Genomic DNA, 19,818 nt, shown 5'->3' with positions numbered 1-19,818 from the left:
TCTCAAAGGTTCTGGTAAATGGAAAGCACCTCCTTTTCAGGAAAAAAAAAAGGGCTGGTTGTGGAGACTATTGTAAAAGGCATAGGAATTAATATCCTTGAGGATAACCTCATTCCCTTTACTGGGATATCTGGTCCATTTGTCAGTTTTCTGGCAGAACTCTGGCTCAGTTCAGGTTTGCTGGTCTAAATTCTGGGGTGGACACACCACACTGGGTAGATTTCTAGCCAGCTCTTTATTCGTGTTAAGAGTTGGTGTAGGAAGTTACAGGTTGTAGGGTAGGGGCTGAGACTGTCAGAGCTGAGCTGGAACCTAGGTCTGGCTCATCAGGGAGGTTTGTGCTTCTTATTTTTGGCTTCAAGAGAATCACCGGGATAACTTGAAAAAAAGTACTGATACCTGGGTACCTTGTAGACCAATTAAGTCCCAATATCTGCAGGTAGGGTCCATGGTACAGGGTTCTTTAATTTTTTAATTTTTATTGTTTTAAAGCAGCCAGAGTTGAGAGTCAGAGCTGTAGTGCTTCAATGGCATTTATGGGCGGAGAACTTGATGATCAGGAGTTTAAGTGACTTTTTTGAAGGTCATCAGATCACAGTTCCTGTCATTTGTGGATCTTTTGCATATAAAAGGCAGAGAAGTAAACTTTGGCAGGCAATTGGTTGATGAAAATGTGAAGTTAACATGGGGCTGATTTTTAAATTGGCTTTGTCCCTGGCTTAAAATTTTCCAACAAGAATCCATCTCTAGAGTTTGCTTCATCTGGTTTGGTTCCACTCTTGAGCTCCTCTGCTGATCCCTTTCTGGACCCTCAGTTACCCCCTTGAGGCTTCCAGCTCATACTATAATAATTGAGGAAGAGAGAATAATCTCTCCAATTGGTGGATGTCCCCATTTCTAAACATATCACTGGGGCCAGGGGCATGGTTTGCAGTATGACTGGCATAAGCCAGTGTCTACCTCAACCCAGAGCTGGCGGGGGCCAGTGTATGATTCCTGGCTAAGGGAGTGGGTAGGTAGGTAGGATGGTTTAAAACCAGTGACTGCAACAAATTACCACTATGTTACCAGGCCTTAGATCTGTCCAGGTGCTCAGTTGGTTAGAGTGTGGCCCCCTTTTGCCAAGGTTGCAGGTTTGATCCAGACTAGGGCACATATAAGAACCAGTCAATGAACACATGAATGGGTAGAGCAACAGATCAATCTCTCTCTCTCTCATCAATAAAAATAAAAATAAAAGCACTACATGCCCATTCAGAGTTAGGTGCCCTGCTCATAGTAACTTGTGTATCTTCATGACTGTCCTATGGGATTGGTATTTTGTATCTCGATATGATGGACAGGGAAGCTGAGGCTCAGTCACATACCCTAATGGAAGTCACATGGGTTACTCCCAAGGCCAAGAGACTCTTTTACTTGAAGTATTTGGGAACAATTAGAGTGAACTAGCTCTAAGACGCATAGTAAACAGATCTATTAAAAAAATTTCCTCATATACATGGAAAATAAATAAACCTAACAATTATTCATCTGGTATGCTTCAGTGTATGGGAAAAAATAGATTAGGAGACTAGTTGGGGATTTTATTATTATTATTTTTTAATCCTTACTGGAGGATATGTTCACTGATTTGAGAGAGAGAGACAGAGAGAGAGCAACGTTGAAAGGTTGGTTGCCTCCTACACATGCCCAGACCAGGGATTGAATCCACAATCTAGGTATGTGCCCTGACTGGGAGTCAAACCTGCAACCTTTTGGTGTGTGGAGTGACTATCCAACCAACATAGCCACCCAGCTAGGGCAGGAGATTTTTATTATTGATTAGTAGAAGCTTAGACTGGTCAACTTCCTGGGGTTCTATATGGCTCATCTGCAAAAACCAGGATGGGGTGGATGGAAGGTACTTAAACTTTCATCATTCTTGAAAAATGAATAGTGACTTAGATTTTGACTTTGTCATTCAGGACCAGTGAGCAGGTATAAATGACACGAGGTTTGCCTTTTAGAGGTGTTTTAGTGTTGTGAAAGGTTCTTCTTTTTCTCGGAAGGGTTCATATCAATGGACTTTGTTCTTTGTTCAGTCATTACTTCTCTTAGAGCTGGTCCTGGCCATTCTTTGCGATTGACATGTAAGCATAAAGTGTTGTACATGTTTCCTAATTTTCCTCATGACTGTCACAGTGTCTACAAAGCTGATGCTGTTGTGGTGAGAATATTCTTATTACTGTGACTAATTTGGAGTAGAAAAAGTATTTTCTTTCTCTGGTGCCATCTTAATCTTTTTTTAAAAAAAATTTTTATCGTTATTCAATTACAGTTGTATGCTTTTTCTCCCCATCCCTCCACCCCAGCCCAGCCATCTTAATCTTTAATTGATTGTACAGTTCCCTAACCATTTTCTTTGCTTTTTAAAAGCACATTTGATTTTGTTTGGGTGCATTTAAATGTTAACATAGACAGCTGGGATGTATTGTTTGAAGTGCAATTCCATTTCATTTTGGATTCTGGGCACCTGTGATATTTATCTTTTTAAACATCAGTGCACTCAGGTGTGGGCTCACAACAAAAGGATTTTGCATCAGTGATGGGATGGGAGGGGAGGGCTTTGAATGCTGTAGCTGGCAGATGGAAGCCCTCCACAATGGGGTAGAAGATTGGATTCATTTGGAGTTTTCAAAAAATACATCATTACGCAATGTTTCTTTTCTGCTGTCCTTGGAGGGTTTTAAATTTCACATTGTCTGGTGCAACAGGCGACTGACTATTTGGGATTCAAAGGATGTGCAGGTCTGATACTTAACATGGGAGGCCTCCTAGGCCTCAGACTGTGCTGGGGGTGGATGGCAGAAGCCCTGGCTTTGATGTAGGCATGCTTGAGTTCGGTTGCCTGACCTGCTGCATACTTACCTTTGTGACCTGGGACTCTGAACATTAATTCCTCCATCTGGGAAAGAGAGAGAATGACCCTTGGTCTCTGAAGATCAAATAAGGCTAGAGGCCCTTTGCACCTAGGACATGAGCTTATATATGGAGTTGGAACCAAAATTGCAGATTACAGGTCTACTAGTTGCACGACCTGGGGCCAGTTATAGTTAACTTCTCTAGACTCCAGTTTGCTTACATCTGGAATGGCCTCACCATTGGGGTCATTGTGTCTACTGCCTGGTGGTCTGTTGCAGATGAAATAAGATAACGTACATGAAGTGCCTAGTGTATTGCTCTTCTTGGCACAAAGTAAACACTTAAGCTGTGATTAATGTTAATATTAACGATGGTAATTTCTCTAGAGTCTCCTGTAGCTGTTTTTCTGTAAAACCAAGAGGTTCTATTCAGTTATTACAAGGTCTGTGTGTCTGGGAAGCCACGTAGCTGTGTGCTTTTGACACGTTCCTGTGTCCAGTGGGGTGATGACTTTGTCTCACTGTGGCTCTCCCTGTCTTCCAGCATTGACAGAAGGCTACGTTGGGTCCCTTCAGGACAACAGACACAGCAGTGCAGCGCAGATCCGCAGGCGCAAAGCCTCAGGGGACCCGTACTGGGCCTACTCGGGTAAGTCGATTTGTCCTGACCAGGATCACACGGGCCAGTTAACGTCCCATTAAACTCACTGGAAAGCACACAATGATTTCTGTCTGTTCAAACCTTTGGTAGTTCCCTAGCAGTTGCAATAGTCAAGCCTGTTTTGCCTCAAGGTTATTCAAGAACCTGAATTTATCTCTCCCACCTGTTTTCTCAACCTGTTTTTCCCCTAAATTTATTTTCTGAACTTTACTTCTTAATGAGTTATTGTACCAAACTTGTAATTTTCCAAAAGATGCAGCTATTTTTCTTCTGTTGTTCTCCAGTGGCTGTAATTTTAGAGAGCAGAAAATATAAGGCTAGTCTTGAGCTGCTAAATGTCTGCCAAATATTACAAAGCATCACATATCAAAATGATCTATTATGCTTTAATCTAAGAAATGCAGCTTGAGCTTCAGATCAGAGCTTAGTTGACTATACGTCAGCCCTCTAGTCCGTGGTATCCTGCAGTTCTTTCCATTTTTATTTTTACTCTTAGCTTTCGAACCAGTGAAGAGAGAGACCACTACAGGTCATGGAAAAGTAGGTATACAGTTGTGAGTCTGTGAAACACAGAGTCTATTCTTGTATTATTAGTTATTAATTACTGTACTATTTTTCATACAAACTGTAAATCTATTTTTGCCCCACCCTGTATTGTAACCATATTGAATATTACATTGGTAGTAATTTTATTACATTGTAAAGAGAAAAAACGAAGCCCTATAAGAATACATAGACCTTTCTAAATTATGTCTCTAACAACGGGCAAACATTTGATAGGTGACTTCTGTTTCTAAAACAGATTTTTATGCTTAGTACATGGAAAATGTAGCTAATTAAGGAGAAATCCTTGAGAAGATAGACCACTTGAAATTACTTTGGCACCGAATAACCCAAGTTCTTTATATGAAAAGGCTTGGAGGCAGAGTAGGAGTCTTAATAATACATCTATGTATTATGCAATGTTGTTGCATACAGAGCCGAATGGTATTATTTTCATAATGATACTCAGGTTCTGAATCTTGAATTTCTGTGTGCAAATCCTCTTAAATTTATGTCAGTGTAAAATTTATAGGCCTGATCTTTAATTACACCTTATCTATTGGCTTTCCGCATCCTTTTGTCTATTGATAAATCTCCTGCCCCTACAGGGAGAGTAGCCTATCTGTTTTGTTTTGCAAAGAACAGATAGTGATTCTGAAGTCTTCCATCACAGCAGTTCCTTGTGATTAGAATGATCTAATTAAAGCCTCTTTGTCAACATTTTTGATAAATGAAGGAAATTGGGAGATGAAAGGCAAAATTACATATATATAGCTTCTTGCCAAGAAACCCAAAGAAAATTTATCTTTTTGTACTCTGTGGCTTCATTTTAGTTAAGAAGAGGCAAAAAGGGGCCTGCTATTTACAGTTCATCAATTTAGAATACTAATGCTGTTAGTTGGAAATTGGAAGTTACATCCCATCAGCATCTCCAGTTGCAAATGGCAGTGAGGAATGAAAGGCTCCAAGTCCTCCCATGACTTAGTTAAGAGTGGACGTAGTGGTGTGATATGTGGGACGGTGTAATTGTCGACATCGCTAACTCCACTGGACTTACTGAGTCTCCACTTTGTAGTGTGGAATGCATTGTGTCTGGATTTGGGAGCATGTGTCGATGGGAAGTTTGATATTTCAGCCTCAGGAATTTGCGTGCTGTTCTGTAACGGTGCAAATGGTGAATATCTTAGACTTTCAGGGCATATGGTCTCTGTTACAACTAGCCATTTTCGTGTAAAAGCAGCTGTACGTAAATAATACTGGACAAATTGGCTGTGTTCCTATAAATTTTATTCATGAACACTGACATTTGAAATTTATGTAATTTTTATGTCAGGAAATATTATACCTTCTTTTGATTTTTTTCTTCCCTCCACAATTAAAAAATATAGAAACCATTCTTATTTTGTAGGGTATACTCAAATAGCTGCCATTTGGATGGGGTCCACAGGCTATAGTTTGTCAACCCCTGCTTTTTAATTGATTTTTTTCATGGAATTGGGATCGGACAGTCACATGAGGATGCCCAGAAAGATACAGACTGGTTTGGAAGAACCAGTGAGGTCACTTACTAGGCTTAATGGAGAAAAATCAAAGGAGAAGAAAAGAATGAGAAAGGTATGAAATGGTATATAGTCCTCATCCTTTAGTTCTTCCAGAAAACTCTACCATGGTTGCATTATTAGCTGTTGCTTCACACCTGTGGGTGAGGAAGAATAAAATTCCCTCCTGCCCTTAGAAAGTTCTTCTTGCTAGACTAATAATCAAAATGACATAAGGCAGATTAATAGGAGAAAATCAAGTTTTAATACATGTACATGGGGAATTCATATAAGCATAAGAATTCCAAAGACAGTAACACAAAATGTGATATAATAGTCATTCTGGCTTAAGGAAGTAGGTCGGGTAGTGGTCTAGGACTCCTGAAAAGCGTTAATGTTTAGTAAACAAATATTTGTCGGACCACCTTGAAAGGCTGGAACACAGGGAGGACTTTGCTCAGATGGGCCTTGCCAGGCTCCTCCTTGTGCATCACAGGATGGTCCGTGTTAAAGTACGGTCATCTGCGGTATCTGTGGTAGTATCTTTCTCCTTGGGGCAGGCCCCCTAACTAAATTCTTTGAGGCAGTTAGGGGGAAGGTCAAATGGTTTTTTTTTTTCTTTTGTTTCTTAAAATTAACCAGCTTAACATAAGTAATATCCCTAAAGGCATATTTTACCGTGCCAGCTTCTGCTTCCTCTCATACCTAAGTGGTGGAATATTGGTTCTCATGTCCAGAAGACATGGTGTCTATCAAAAATGTTGCCTGTTACTTTTGGCACATCAAATCAGGGCCTTTAAACCCCAGGAAAACAGATGTTGGACGATGAGCTGCAGGTATATAGCTCTAGGAATAAATGGTGCTTGAAAAGTGGGGCTGCCAAAAGAAAGGCTTGTTTTTCAAGGGAAGTGTTTTGAAATTTAGCAAGAACACTTCTGAATGAAAGCAGGACACTTCTGAATGATTGGTTTAATGGTTCAGATTTTAATCTCACTCCTCTAATTCACAGATTTGTCTTTGTTCCTCCTAAGGTAATGCTTTGGTGGTATGGTGTGCGAGAGTTTGAATTTTGAAGTCATATAATAGGTTATGGCTTAAATCTAAGTTTTATCTGCTAATATCCTTATGATGTTGGGAGAGTATTTAATTGCTCGGGTCCTCAGTGTTCCCATCTTTGAAATTGGAATAATTAATAGTACTTCCCTTATAGAGTTGTTATGGTAATGAAAGGAGATAATATGTGTGAAAATTTAACAAATATCTGGCATAAAATGCCTAGTATTACTCTTGTTCTTTTTGACACTATTGTTGTTGTTATTGGAACTTTCTTTGGGTAGCTGCGATGGACAGTGGGTGGTCACTAGGTAATACTGACCGCTCTGTGAGCTAAATTCTATCATTCATAATTTCCAAGAATTTCTCATTTGGGATTTTGGAATGAGGGTTAAGCAAACTATCCTCAAGTTCAGGGGTTGGCTGGCAAACTACAAACCACTGCCTACTTTTGAGAGGGAAGTTTTATTGGAACACAGCCATGCCTATTCCTTGGGGTGTTGTTGTTGGCTGGTTTTATGCTACAACTGAAGAGTTGAGTAGTTCACATAGACCTTTGACCGAAAAATCTAGAACATTATTATCTGGCCCCATGACAGAAAAGGCTTGCCTTTGTGTTCACACTGATACAGCCCCGGTTTTGGAGCAGATGTTAGCCTGACTCAAACAAGAGTTTTCAGAGATTTGGAACTTGATTTCTCCTCCCCACTCCCCGCCCCTCCCTGCCTCACCCCCTTGGGCCTTGCATTTCTTTTGTGTTGGAATATCCTTGGCAAGTTCAGGTCAGCATTCATAGTGATTCTGGTGGTCCTGCTTTTGGAGAGGAGTTGGGAGGAACAAGATGAGTGAGTGGGATGTTGAGGGGGTATATTAGGGAGATGAGTGGGCGTTGGCTGTTCTGGGGTTCCCTGCGTTACTATGTCCTACTGTAGGTTACCTTCTTGTCGGTGGGGTTTGGTGAAAGATGCTGATTTGGTTATTCCAGTGGCTTTCCACCCCAGTCACTTGAGGAGAGTTTTATAAGTATTTCAACTTGTTTTTAGGATATTGTCATAATAGGAATTCATTAATATTAGTGCAACTTTTCACTTTAAAACTAGGCAACTTGCATCATCTTGGATAAGGCACACATTCTCTTTATATTTGAACTGTCAAAAACCTTTACTTCTTCAGGCTTATCAAACAATGCCATTGTGAACAGCTTTAGCACAGAAGTGTGGAGGAGCCTGGAGATATGTGTTCTAATCCTGTTGTTATCATCAGAAGATTGGCTATCTCTCTGGTTCTTAATTTGTCTACTGTAAAAAAAGGTGGATCTTAATATCTAAGTCTAATGGGAAAATATCATGCATCAAAGATATGAGACGGAACATAAACGTAAGATATTGTTAACTGATAATAGCCATATAATTTCAAGATTACCTTATATCTTTGGATTTATTTTTCTTATACCAAGATATGGCAAAAAAGGGAAATATTTTGTTATGTAGTTCATGCAGAATTATGCTAGAATTATGCTAAAAAAAAGGGCAATAGTTCAAATAAGAGTATCTCATTGGAAATATTAAACCAGTCTCTCTTCTGTTAATTCTACTTGACTAAGATACATATATTTTTCAGTGTTACTTGAGGTGATGACCGTTCATGAATTTTGGAGTTTGCCCAGAACTTCTGTGAATATTACAAAAAAAACCCTTCAAACTAACAACATACTAGGTAGGTCATCATTGCGAGAAAGAGAAATGAGCAACTTCAAGTGAAAAATCTGAAGCATTTTTGTAAAGCTGTCTGTTCTCTTTCTCCTCCCCCTCAAAGACTTGGGGAAAACCAGGCTGTGGTTTCTTCCCCCTGTCCCTTTTTTAGTGCATTCTATTTGGTTTTTTACATTTTTAATAATCTCTACTTGTTGTGTCTTCTATGTAGAAAGACACCAAGTCAAAACAAGTGGAGAGTTTCTCACAGTTAGAGCAACCTACGACTGAGACATGCAGTGACCCAACTTTCTTGTTAGAAGTGTCTGGTGCTGTTCTCCGTGAAGGTCAAGTAGGATGATTCTAGGAGGCATGGTGCGCTGGCCAGGAAATTGTGGGAGGAGATACACGTTGTCCTTTTCGTATTGTCCTGGGGTTTGATGACTTGTGCAGCTGTAAGATGGAGATAAAAGGACACACCTAGCAGGGTGGCTTTGAGGATTAGCAGTAATGTTATGCAATCACTACGTATAATTCCTGGCCTTTACTCTGGAGTGGAATAGATATTACGCATTTGGCTTTTAATTATATGCCACCCCAGTACATTATTCATACAAGCATCTTGTTTTGTAACACACATGGTGTGTTGTGTATGTAGGTAGCTATGTGTCTCATGTCCTCAGCCAAATGTATAATTCCTGAGGACAAGGATTAGTATAGCTTATATTTTTTTGTTTTTCCTACTGTGTGCCAGAATATTTTATTTTGTGCATGTTTGGTGCATATTGTTCAAGCGGGTAAATGGAAGGATGGGTAAATGAACTCATGCCATAGTCTGGTTTTTAGAACTTACTAAAGGGATCCTGCCGTGAAATTCAGATAAATTAGTGGGCGACTTACAAAAGGTGTCACAGTTGGATCCTTTAAGTAATGAGCTCTCCTGGTGAACTTAAGATATAATTAAATTCCTAAAATAACATCTCCATGCCTATTTTTAACAATGTTTATACAGGGCAAAGCAAAACATACGTGCCTCAAGTCTACTTTTGTCATTACAAGAATGGAAGGCACTGTAAGAACCTCAAAATTTAGTGTTAATACTGTTGTATTATTTGCCCTTCTCTTACTCTTTCTCCCAAGTCTATCAAGGGAACCATTTTCCCAGGACATTTCCTTTGTAACAGAGACCTTCTGATCTGGTGGAACCACTGTTGGGGAGGAATCAGCCTTAAGATTCATCTTTCCAAGCTTCCGCTCAAATATATCCCCACCTTGATGCTTAGCTTGACCCTTTTCTCCCTAACTCATCATACTCCCCTTTATTTTTTACAATTAAATTTTATCTTCTCTACAATTCCCTATTAATCTATTTGTACTTTGTAAACAGAAGTTGTTTACTTATTCATTTAACGTACTTATTAATTGCTTACTGTATGCCAGGTGTTGTGCTGTAAGGGGAGGGGCCAGAGAAGCCCTAGAATTGCTGCTGTCAGATTCCAGACTTCAAAGCTGGGCAGGTGTGTGTGAAGGCATGCAGGTCCTGGAGGCATGAGGTGATGTGGCAGTGATCTGGGGCCTGGAGGCAGCTCAGGAGGTCTAAGGGCATTTGGTAGGATGGAGAGAGGGAATAATACAGCCTTGGAGTTAGGCCGTGAAGTGTCCTCACAGTACTCTACCTGTGACCTAGAACATCTTTCTGAGGATGATAGGGAGTCGTTAAAGGTTTCACGGTAGATGTGGACTAAGTTTTATGTTTGAGTGAAACCACTGGTTGTAAGGCTAGGGATTGGTTAGTGAGGGAGAGGGTAAGATGAAAAATGATGTGGTTGTATCATCAAGGATTTGAGAGAGAAAAGGAAAGTGCCCAGAGGAATTCATTATCATTACTACATGGAAGAGAAAGCAAAATGGATTGTCTAGAATGATCTCAAAGATGATAGGAGGTGGCATTGCTCTTAATTTAAAATGAGTAAATGAGGAATAGTGGGATGGTTATACAGATAAAAATAATTTGGACTTGAACCTATTAAGATGTGGGGTGTGGTGTTTTATGTATATTTTTTATATCTTTTAAAATTTATGCTCTTTGAGCAGAACCTTTGTGTGTAATTAATCTTTGTATTTCCCTGTTCTTTACTTAAATGTTTGGGAATAGCAGGCTCTCAAGTAGGGAATGCGTTGTGGAACAAACCTTTTGTTCCTGTAGGTACTCTTTTTTTCTTTCACTTGGAGGTTGCAAGTATAGATAAGAGTGAGAAAAAACACATATGGTCACACACTGATCTGGACTTCATGTATAAAAGAGAAAAATGTATTGCCATATGCTTAGGATACCTTCAACATTTTTCAATACTTGGCTGAGTTTGTTTTCTTTTTCCATGAACTGTTTGAGAGGAATTATTTTTACATCTTAGAGATGTCTTTTTTTTTAAGCTTTATTTTAATCCTCGCTGCCTTAGTTCTAAAGTTCCTTAGCACCGTCTCTCTGGAGAGGGCTTCACCGTGTTTGTAAAGTTAATGGATACTATCGTATGTTGTACTAAGACATCAGTAAATTTATTAGGGCCCTGGTGACCCTTGCAGAACATATTAGGAAGGTGGAATATTGTTCAGTGCCGGGTTGATACCAAGATAAACGTCGATGATGACAATTCCAGTTGTGGCTATGACGGGGCATTTGGAACATGGGTACATGGAAGGCTGAAGCATTTGGATTTTAAATTGGCTCTGAGGGTAGTGAGTTGATGCAGCCCTTTTGATCTTTACAATTTTTTATTTTATTTTTTATAATGTTTTATTGTTTGTGCGGTTACAGTTGTCCCAATGTGTTTCCCTCTTTGCACTCCTCCACCCAGCCCACCCCCTACGTTCACAGCCAATCCCCACACTGTTGTCCATGGCCGTGGGTCCTTCATATATGCTCTTTGACTAGTCCCTTCACCTGCCTTCAAACAGTCCCCACCACCTTCCACCCCTCTTACTGCTCTCAGTCTGCTCCATGATTCCATGTCTCTGGTTCTCTTTTGCTCATTCGTTTATTTTGTTCATTAGATTCCTCTTATAAGTGAGATCATATGGTATTTGTTTTTCACTAACTGGCTTATTTCACTTAGCATAATGCTCTCTAGTTCCATTCATTGCTGTCCCAAAAGGTAGGAATTCCTTCTTTTTTTCTCTGCTGTAAAAAGAAAAAGTATTACATTTTGTAAATGTACCACAGTTTTTTAATCCACTCACTTACTGATGGGCACTTAGGCTGTTTTCAGCACTTGGCTGTTGTAACTGGTGCTGCTGTGAACATAGGGTGAATAAATTCTTTAGAATTGGCAGCTTGGGATTCTTAGGGTATATTCCCAGCAGTGGGTCAAAAGGTAGTTCCATTTTTAATTTTTTGAGGAAATCCATACTGTTTTCCACAGTGGCTATACCAGTCTGCATTCCCACCAACAGTGCACTAGAGTTCCCTTTTCCCCACATCCTTGCCAGTACTTGTTTTTTGTAGATTTATTAATGATAGCCATTTTGACAGGTGTGAAGTGATATCTCATTGTGGTTTTAATTTGCATCTCTTTGATGGCTAGTGATGTTGAGCATTTTTTCATATGACTACAGGCCATCTCTATGTCCTCTTTGGAGAAGTGTCTGTTCAGGTCCTTTGCCCATTTTTTTAAATTGGATTGTTTGTCATCCTGCTGTTGAGTTATATGAGCTCTTTATATATTTTGAAGATCAAACCCTTGTCTAATACATAATTGGCAAATATGTTCTACCATACAGTGAGTTCCCTTTTCATTATGATGATGGTTTCTTTAGCCATGCAGGAGCTTTTTAGTTTGATGAAGTCCCATTTGTTTATTTTTTTCCTTTATTTTCCTTGCTGTAGGATAAGGGTGTCAAACTCATTTTCACCCGGGGGGGCCACATCAGCCTCTCAGTTGCCTTCAAAGGGCTGAAATAATTTTAGGACTGTATAAATGTAATTACTCCTTAACTGTTAAGGAGTTGAAATTACATTTGGCCCTTTGAAGGCAACCACGAAGCTGATGTGGCCCCTGGTGAAAATGAGTTTGACATCCCTGCCCTAGGAGTTGTATCGGCTAAAATATTGCTACGTTAGATATCTGAACTTTTACTGCCTATGTTTTCCGCTAGTACTTTCATGGTATCATGACTTAAGTCTTTTACCCATTTTGAGTTTATTCTGGTGCATGATCTCAGTTGGTAGTCTAGTTTCTTCTCTTTTCTTTTCTTTTCTTTTCTTTTCTTTTCTTTCTTTCTTTCTTTTTTTTTTTTTTTGCATGTGCCAGTCCAGTTTTCCCAACATCATTTATTGAAGAGAGTATTTCTACTCCATTGTATGCTTGTGCCCCCTTTGTCAAATATTAATTAACTATAGAGACATGGGTTTATTTCTGGGCTCTCTATTCTGTTCCATTGATCTATGTGTCTGTTCTTATGCCAGTACCAGATTGTTTTGATTACAGTGGCCTTGTAGTATATTTTGATACCAGGTATTGTGATAAAAATTTTATTTTTAAATTATAGTTTACATAGAATATTATAATAGTTTCAGTTGTACAAAATAATGATTAGACATTTATATACCTTACGATAGGAGCCCCATGATAAGTCCAGTACCCATCTGGCATCATAAAAAGTTATTAGGACATTATTATTATTTTTTAAAGATTTTATTTTTTTATTTTTTAGAGAGAGGTGAAGGGAAGAAGAAAGAGAGGGAGAGAAACATCAGTGTGTGGTTGCCCCTCAAGTGCCCCCAACTGGGGACCTGGCCCGGAACCCAGGCATGTGCCCTGACTAGGAATCGAGCCAGCAACGCTTTGGTTTGTGGGCCCGTGCTCAATCCACTGAGCTACACCAGCCAGGGTTTATTAGGACAGTATTGACTGTATTCCGTCTGCTGTAACTTACATCCTCATGACTCATTTTATAACTGGCAGCTTGTAGTTTTTAATTCCCATTCACTGTTTTCACCCATCTTTCCCCCCACCCTCCCGCCTCGATCTGGCAGTCATCAGTTTGTTCTCTCTATGGGTTTGTTTCTATTTTGTTTATTTATTATGTATTTTTTAGATTCCATGTGTAAGCTAAATCGCATGGTATTTGTCTTTCTCTGTCTGATTTATATCACTTAGCACAATACCCTCTAGGGTCATTGATGCTGTCACAAGTGGCAGGATTTCATTCTTTTTTATGGCTGTATAATATCCCATTGTTTATATGTGCATCTTCTTTATTGATGGAGCCTTTATGGAGGGCCCACTTGTAATACCTGTGAAAATGTTAAATATTGATAGTCTTCGATCCAACACTTTTGCTTCTAGGGATTTGTTGTTTGGGAACACTTGTGCTTATCTCCAAAGTGGCACTGTGTTTGACAGCCTGAAAACCATCAGTAGGCGCTTGGGTAATTTATAGTAAATCCTCATGATGGAATGCTTACTAAATATCTGCTGAAATGAAACTGGTTGAGCTATAAGATATATTAAAATAATACTGTTAATAAGGTCTCATTAATGGAGATATGAAGTCTGGATGCTCTAAACAAAAATTAATTGTGGGTATCATCGAGAAATTAGAGAGGTTACCTTTTTTCTTTGTATTTTAGAATATTCTAAGATCAGAAAGAACTATACCTAGAATATTTCAGTTTCTTATACCAGTGCATTCAGAATACTTTCTGAAATGACTCTTATTTTAGCATAGATAGCTGAATTACATATAATTCATGCGGGTTTCTTGGTCATGATTTGGAGGGAAGAGAAAGCCAGAAGGAAAGCAAAAGCCTTTTTTGTTTCTTTAACTTGCTGTATCCAAATTTTTTTAGATAAGACATTTTCACTGACATTTTAAATTTTATAAAATGCTCGTATGAACCATGCAGAAATTAATGAACTGATATCGACTGAGTTTGAAAACGAACATCAAGATTTATTGAACAAAGCAGTAAATATTGACCTAGACAGAGATAAGGTCAATAATTGCTTTGATGTAACATAAATCCTAATATTCAGTAATTTACAAATTTAGTGGGTCTACAGAAGGCACACAGAGTTACCCATAAGTATATATTTTACATATCTGTGATGGATCTAAATCAAACATTTTTTCCTCCTGGTTATAAATTTGAAAGGATGATGCTCTCTCGTTTGAACTGTCTTTTTGGGCACAGGGATGGGGGGAGTGTGGATTTGTGGAGGGACATGAATAATTTAAAGCTTCAGAGGGCAAATGTGATCAGCTTCATACATGCCTGATAATTGGAGAGCAATGATTTGCATGTGCTGTGTGATTTACTTAAAGGCTATTCATCTTCCTTTCTAACCTGACAAAATATTCTCATTTATTGTATCTTATTTGGTTCATAAAACCCACTCTCTTACTGTATAAAACAGGGGAACTTTCTATTTTCCCTTTGGATATTGTTAAAGTATGTTATGTGGATTTTTTTTTTAGCAAATAAAATATCATTGGTATATATCATGTTGACTAACACTTTATTGGCCTTTTCCCTTGTTGAAAATGTTAAGTTGAACTACTCTTACTGCTTATCTTGTCTCTCTCCTTGGTGGGATGGGCCTGGTAGCAATACAAGCTGAGGGAAAGCTAAGTCACTGGATTGTGAACTTTCGGTACTGCCAGTACATGGCTGGAATAAGTGTCTAATGTATGCTTAAGTGTTGAATTTTTTTCTCCGATTTAAACACAGAGGGAAACTCGGTTCATAAGGTTAAATGTAATCTGAACCTGAGCAAAAGTCTGTATCTTATGTGGTCCTCCTGGGTCAGTCCACCTTGAGTTTTCTTCCAGTCCGATGGCTGTAAAGTGGTGATGTAGTCTTCAAGGCTTGCTAAGTGGTGATGAAATTAACCTCGCTTTCATCTTCTTGCTGGTAATCTCCCATGACCCTTCTGAGATCAGTAGCATTAAGGGTGGTGTATCTTCTTGGTTATTTCCTTTGCTGTTAAAATTTAGCTTGTCCTCTGTTTCATTTATATTAAACCTCATTTTCTATCATGTAACTAGGACCTTGTTTAGATTAAAAAACAAATCAGCTTATGTACATAACGTAGAACCTTTCCTTCTTTAGAGATTCTTCTCTAGTAACTTTAGAAACTTTATTAGATGCTTTCTAGTAATTTTACTTTTCATTAATAATACTATAGTGTACAATAACTGATGTTTTCTCTGAGTGCAATATTGAATATGATTTTATGTAACATAAAAAGTGACTCTACTCTGATTTAAGGAGTTGACTTTAACATAATAAAGTCATTTTTTTCTTGAGGTCTTTATCAAGGGAAAACTCACAATTTGGTGCTCTTAGGTCTGTAACACTTATGTCACTTGCCAATATCTCTTTTTAACAGAGATAGACCTTACGCAAAGACGTCAGCTGGTAGAGTATTTTAGAATTTGATCTTGTGGTTTTCATTGTTTCTTGTTAACTTTCATATCTGGCAGGCCATGCTAATTTCCATTTCAGTGTATTTATTATATATTTAAGGCTTTGTAAAAAGTGAGTTGGTTTAAATAAAAAAAAATTAACTCAGCAGTTGTACAGCTGTCATTCCAATGTGGCAAAATAAGTTTTCTTCTCTCTGAGGTATTTTCACCACCTCAGAAGGATCAAGAAGCCTCTCATATGCCCTACAGTATCCTTTATCTATTCTCTGAAAAATCACGAAGGGCATATATATAGTATTTCCTTGAATGGCTTAAGAATTAAGGAAATTATTTCATGTCCTAATTAAACAAAACAAAACAAAACATGGCTCATTGTATGCTCTGGTCCTGGTACAGAGGCAAGTATAATATAGATTATTATAAATCTTAAAAGTATGCAGTGGCCCAAGCCCCCTGAATTTCTTCTTTGGTCACCTCCCTGGCCACTCCTCCCAGTCTGGGACCACCCCTCCCAGTCTGGGACCAAACCAGGATTGAACAGTAGAACTCTAATTTGTCCTCTACCATTTATTGTTAGTGGGTATTGCCTCTGATTTATTAAATGTTTTAAGTATTATCTCTGCTTACACTGACAGAGGGAATCTCAGAGAGTAAAAGTGGCAGTATTTTAGGGTACATATTGTGCTCTGTGGCCCACTTAGTGGATTTCCTTGACCCTGAGATCTTCCCTGGCCTGGGGAAGCCACTTGATCCAGATTTCCTGTTGATGCTGATCCACGTTCTTCCAGTTTGGAGACCGTTCCCTGGGAGGAAAACAAGCTCCTTATTGAAGTTGCATGAAAATTTGCTGCTCCCCATGGTATCATTTTGTCGGTCTGCCCCAGTTGTTGTTGGCCTCTTTCCCTCCTGGAACCCATTTTTCTATGTCCCACCCTTCACCCTAGTTCCAAGTGTGAGCACTGTGTTCTTCCTTTTAGCAGGGTGTGCATGCCAGTAGTACTTTTGGTATTGATTGGCCGTTTGAGAAATGTTAGCAGGAAAATATATGAATCTCTACTAGGCTGTTTGACTAGAATCTGCAAAAATGGGAGAAGTCGCTTCTTGTGTGTGTCTGCTTCTGGCGCTCACTGTGCTAATGGGAGGTATTTTCTCCACACTGTGGTGAGCTACATAGTCTACACACTCCTTTTGGGGAGTGATTTTGACATTTTTTGAAGGTTCTGTAGCTTTTATATTCTTACATCACCTCCTAATGAGCTATCTTATCACATCCTTTCTGTGTGAAGATTGCCCTTTCTCTTACCGGCCACTGGGGTGTGAAAAGGAAATTTCCCCACCCTGGGCTGATTGACTGAGTTCCTGCTGTGCCTGGAGGAATCACTCCAGGTTTGTGTCCCTTTGTGATAACGATACTCCTGGTTGGCAGTATCACAGGATTGTTCTCTCCAGTTCATTCAGAAGTCGGTTCCAGGAGCACGTTTGAGTATGAGGATTTGTTTTTGTATCAGTTACCGTTTTCTGGAAGAGACCTCTTGACACCCCGACTTAATATGAGGGCAGTTTATCATTTTGGGTAGCTGTCCTGAGGCAGGGCACCTCCCAGCAGCATCTTCACACCTTTGCCATCTTTACGGAACATTCCTTGTTATTTCTGCTTTGCCGCCCTTAGTCAGTAGGCTTGATCTTGGAATCACTTTTCTCATGGCTTTATATTTCAGCAGTTCCAGAAGTCAGATGCTGAGGTGTAAAGTCCGGGGAGAGAAGAGACAGTATCCCTTCCCTTTTTTTTTTTTTTTTTTTTGTATTTCTACTTAAGAGCAAGTTAAATTTTCCTCAAGAGACTCTACCTCTGGCCAATCAACCCTTCTATCTCATTGGTCAGAACTGGATCTCATATTCATGCTTAATCCAATCACTGGCAAGTGAAATAGGGTTAGCATGATTGGCTTAGACCAATCAGGACTTACCCCAAAACTGCAGGGAAAATGGCTTTTCCACAAGTAGCCAGTGGTGTCCTCAATTCTTGTTATCTTTTTCAGGCATTAAAAACTAAGCAACCTTATTGCTTAATAATGCCAGAAGTTACAGGAAAGACATTACTTTTGAAATGAAAATTTGATTTCAGAAGCATAGTATGGTCACAAATAAAATAACAAAGCTCCAGAATGTAGGTTCTATATAGTATTCAGGGTTGCACTATACTGTTCTGTCACCACCGGTCATACGTGGCTATTTACATTTAAATAATGTTAAATAAAAATTACATTAGCCAGTTTTAAGTTTTTGGTAGTCGCAGATGGCTAATGGTTACCCTTTTATTTATTTATTTTTGTTTTATTTATTTACTTTTAGAGAGAGGGGAAGGGAAGGAGAAAGAAAAGGAGAGAAACATCAGCGTGTGAGAGATACACTGCTCAGTTGCCTCTCACATGCCCCCATCCAGAGACCCAGCCCACAACCCAGGCATGTGCCCTGACTGGGAATTGAACTGGAGACCTTTTGGTTTGCTGGCCGGTGCTCAGTCCACTGAACCACACAAGCCAGGGATAATGGTTACTCTCTTAAATAGTATGGAAGTTTCCCATTTTTGCAATAGAGCTGTTGCTGTATTGGACAGTGCTGTTCAGAGGATGTAGACATTGCAGAGAAGTCAGCAGGTAACATTTATTGAGCACTGACTCTGTCTCGGGCACTGGGCTCATTGCTTTGTCTGTCTTAATTGCTGTTCACACCAGCCCTCAGAAATAGGCTCCTTTTGCAGAAAGGAAAACCCTTCTTTGTGGGGAAGTATCTCCCTCAAAGCAAGTTTGAGACCTCTCCTGAGTACTGACACCTGTCTGCCCGCCCCACCCTCCTAACTACTAGAGCTAAGTTTGGAAGTGGGAAAACCTGATATTTGCAAACATTCTTTGAAGTGGAAAGCGTTAGGTGTAAATGTTGATTTAAGATATTTTTGAAAAACTTGCATGTGCTATATGTGTACAAGCTTCTCAAATCCAGGAAATACCCCATGTAGCCCCCTTTGCTCTTTGGTGGCCTTCAGAAGTTGTGCTGTTACAGCTACTGAGCATCATTTTTGTTGAGGTTCTGTATCTTTGGCTCAGTAAGTCAGAGACGTGTGTGTGTGTGTGTGTGTGTGTGTGTGTCTTCCTCTTGCCAGTCTACAATTCATTGAGTTACTCACCGAAAGAGTGTTTATCAAATGCTGGCCACGAGGCAGGCCCAGTTCTAGACACATGGGCCACAACAAAGAATATAACAAAATTCCCCTCCTTCCTGATGGAGGTGCACAGTGCAGCCTACACAAAATAATATGAAATCTCATCAGATAATGCTATGGGAAAAAGTAAAGTATGGTAAGGCAGTCCAGTGGGATGAAGTAGAGTGTGGTGCTATTTTAGGGGATAAGCCAGAAAAGGCCTCCGATGAGATGATACTGGGGGAGAGCTGGGTATAACGAGGGACTGAGCCCTGTGGAGGGAGGGGGGCAGGCTTTCCAGTCACAGGACACAGATACGGGCACTCAGAAAGATTGAATGATGAACTGAACCTAAAATCACTCTACTAATTTTAGTTGGTCTTATTCTGGAAACTGGATTGGCCCAGAGTACTGTTCAACATCTTACAATGCACGAAACAGCACCCACAATACAGAATTATCTGGCCCCAAATGTTACCAGTGTCAGGTTGAGAAAAACCTTTGCTAGAGGATCGTCAGAATTCGTTGCTTTTGTGCAGTCTGTCACCACGGTTCTGTGAGAGTTCCACCCTTCCAGCTGGTTATTGATCCAAATCCTTAATTGAGGAGGACGGCTAAGGCATTATAGAATCAAGTGAGTGCACTGTTTTCAGATCTTTCGGGAGACTGGAGAGGAGAAATGGAAAGCTTGGCAACCTGACCATTCCAGGTGTCTATGCATGAAATCATAAAGAAACAAATCACACCTCCGGTCGTTGTGAAAAGCCGACCTCGGCTTGTGTGAAAGTAATGAATGGTAGTCGTT

General features: G+C 39.6%; 1 protein-coding gene across 3 annotated transcripts in view; it reads left to right on the top strand.

Annotated features, from left to right (window-relative positions):
* Positions 1–19,818, top strand: part of PTPRG (protein tyrosine phosphatase receptor type G) — a 704,073-nt gene that overhangs the window by 173,794 nt on the left and 510,461 nt on the right. For all 3 annotated transcript variants that reach the window (XM_053930009.2, XM_053930010.2, XM_053930008.2), the window contains exon 2: positions 3,445–3,549. In XM_053930009.2, the coding sequence (XP_053785984.1) occupies positions 3,445–3,549 (105 nt within the window). The remainder of the gene's footprint in view (positions 1–3,444; positions 3,550–19,818) is intronic.

This window comes from Desmodus rotundus, chromosome 8, assembly GCF_022682495.2.
Source record: "Desmodus rotundus isolate HL8 chromosome 8, HLdesRot8A.1, whole genome shotgun sequence".
In the NCBI taxonomy this organism is placed as follows: domain Eukaryota; kingdom Metazoa; phylum Chordata; class Mammalia; order Chiroptera; family Phyllostomidae; genus Desmodus; species Desmodus rotundus.
This window is presented reverse-complemented; position numbering and strand designations above follow the sequence as displayed.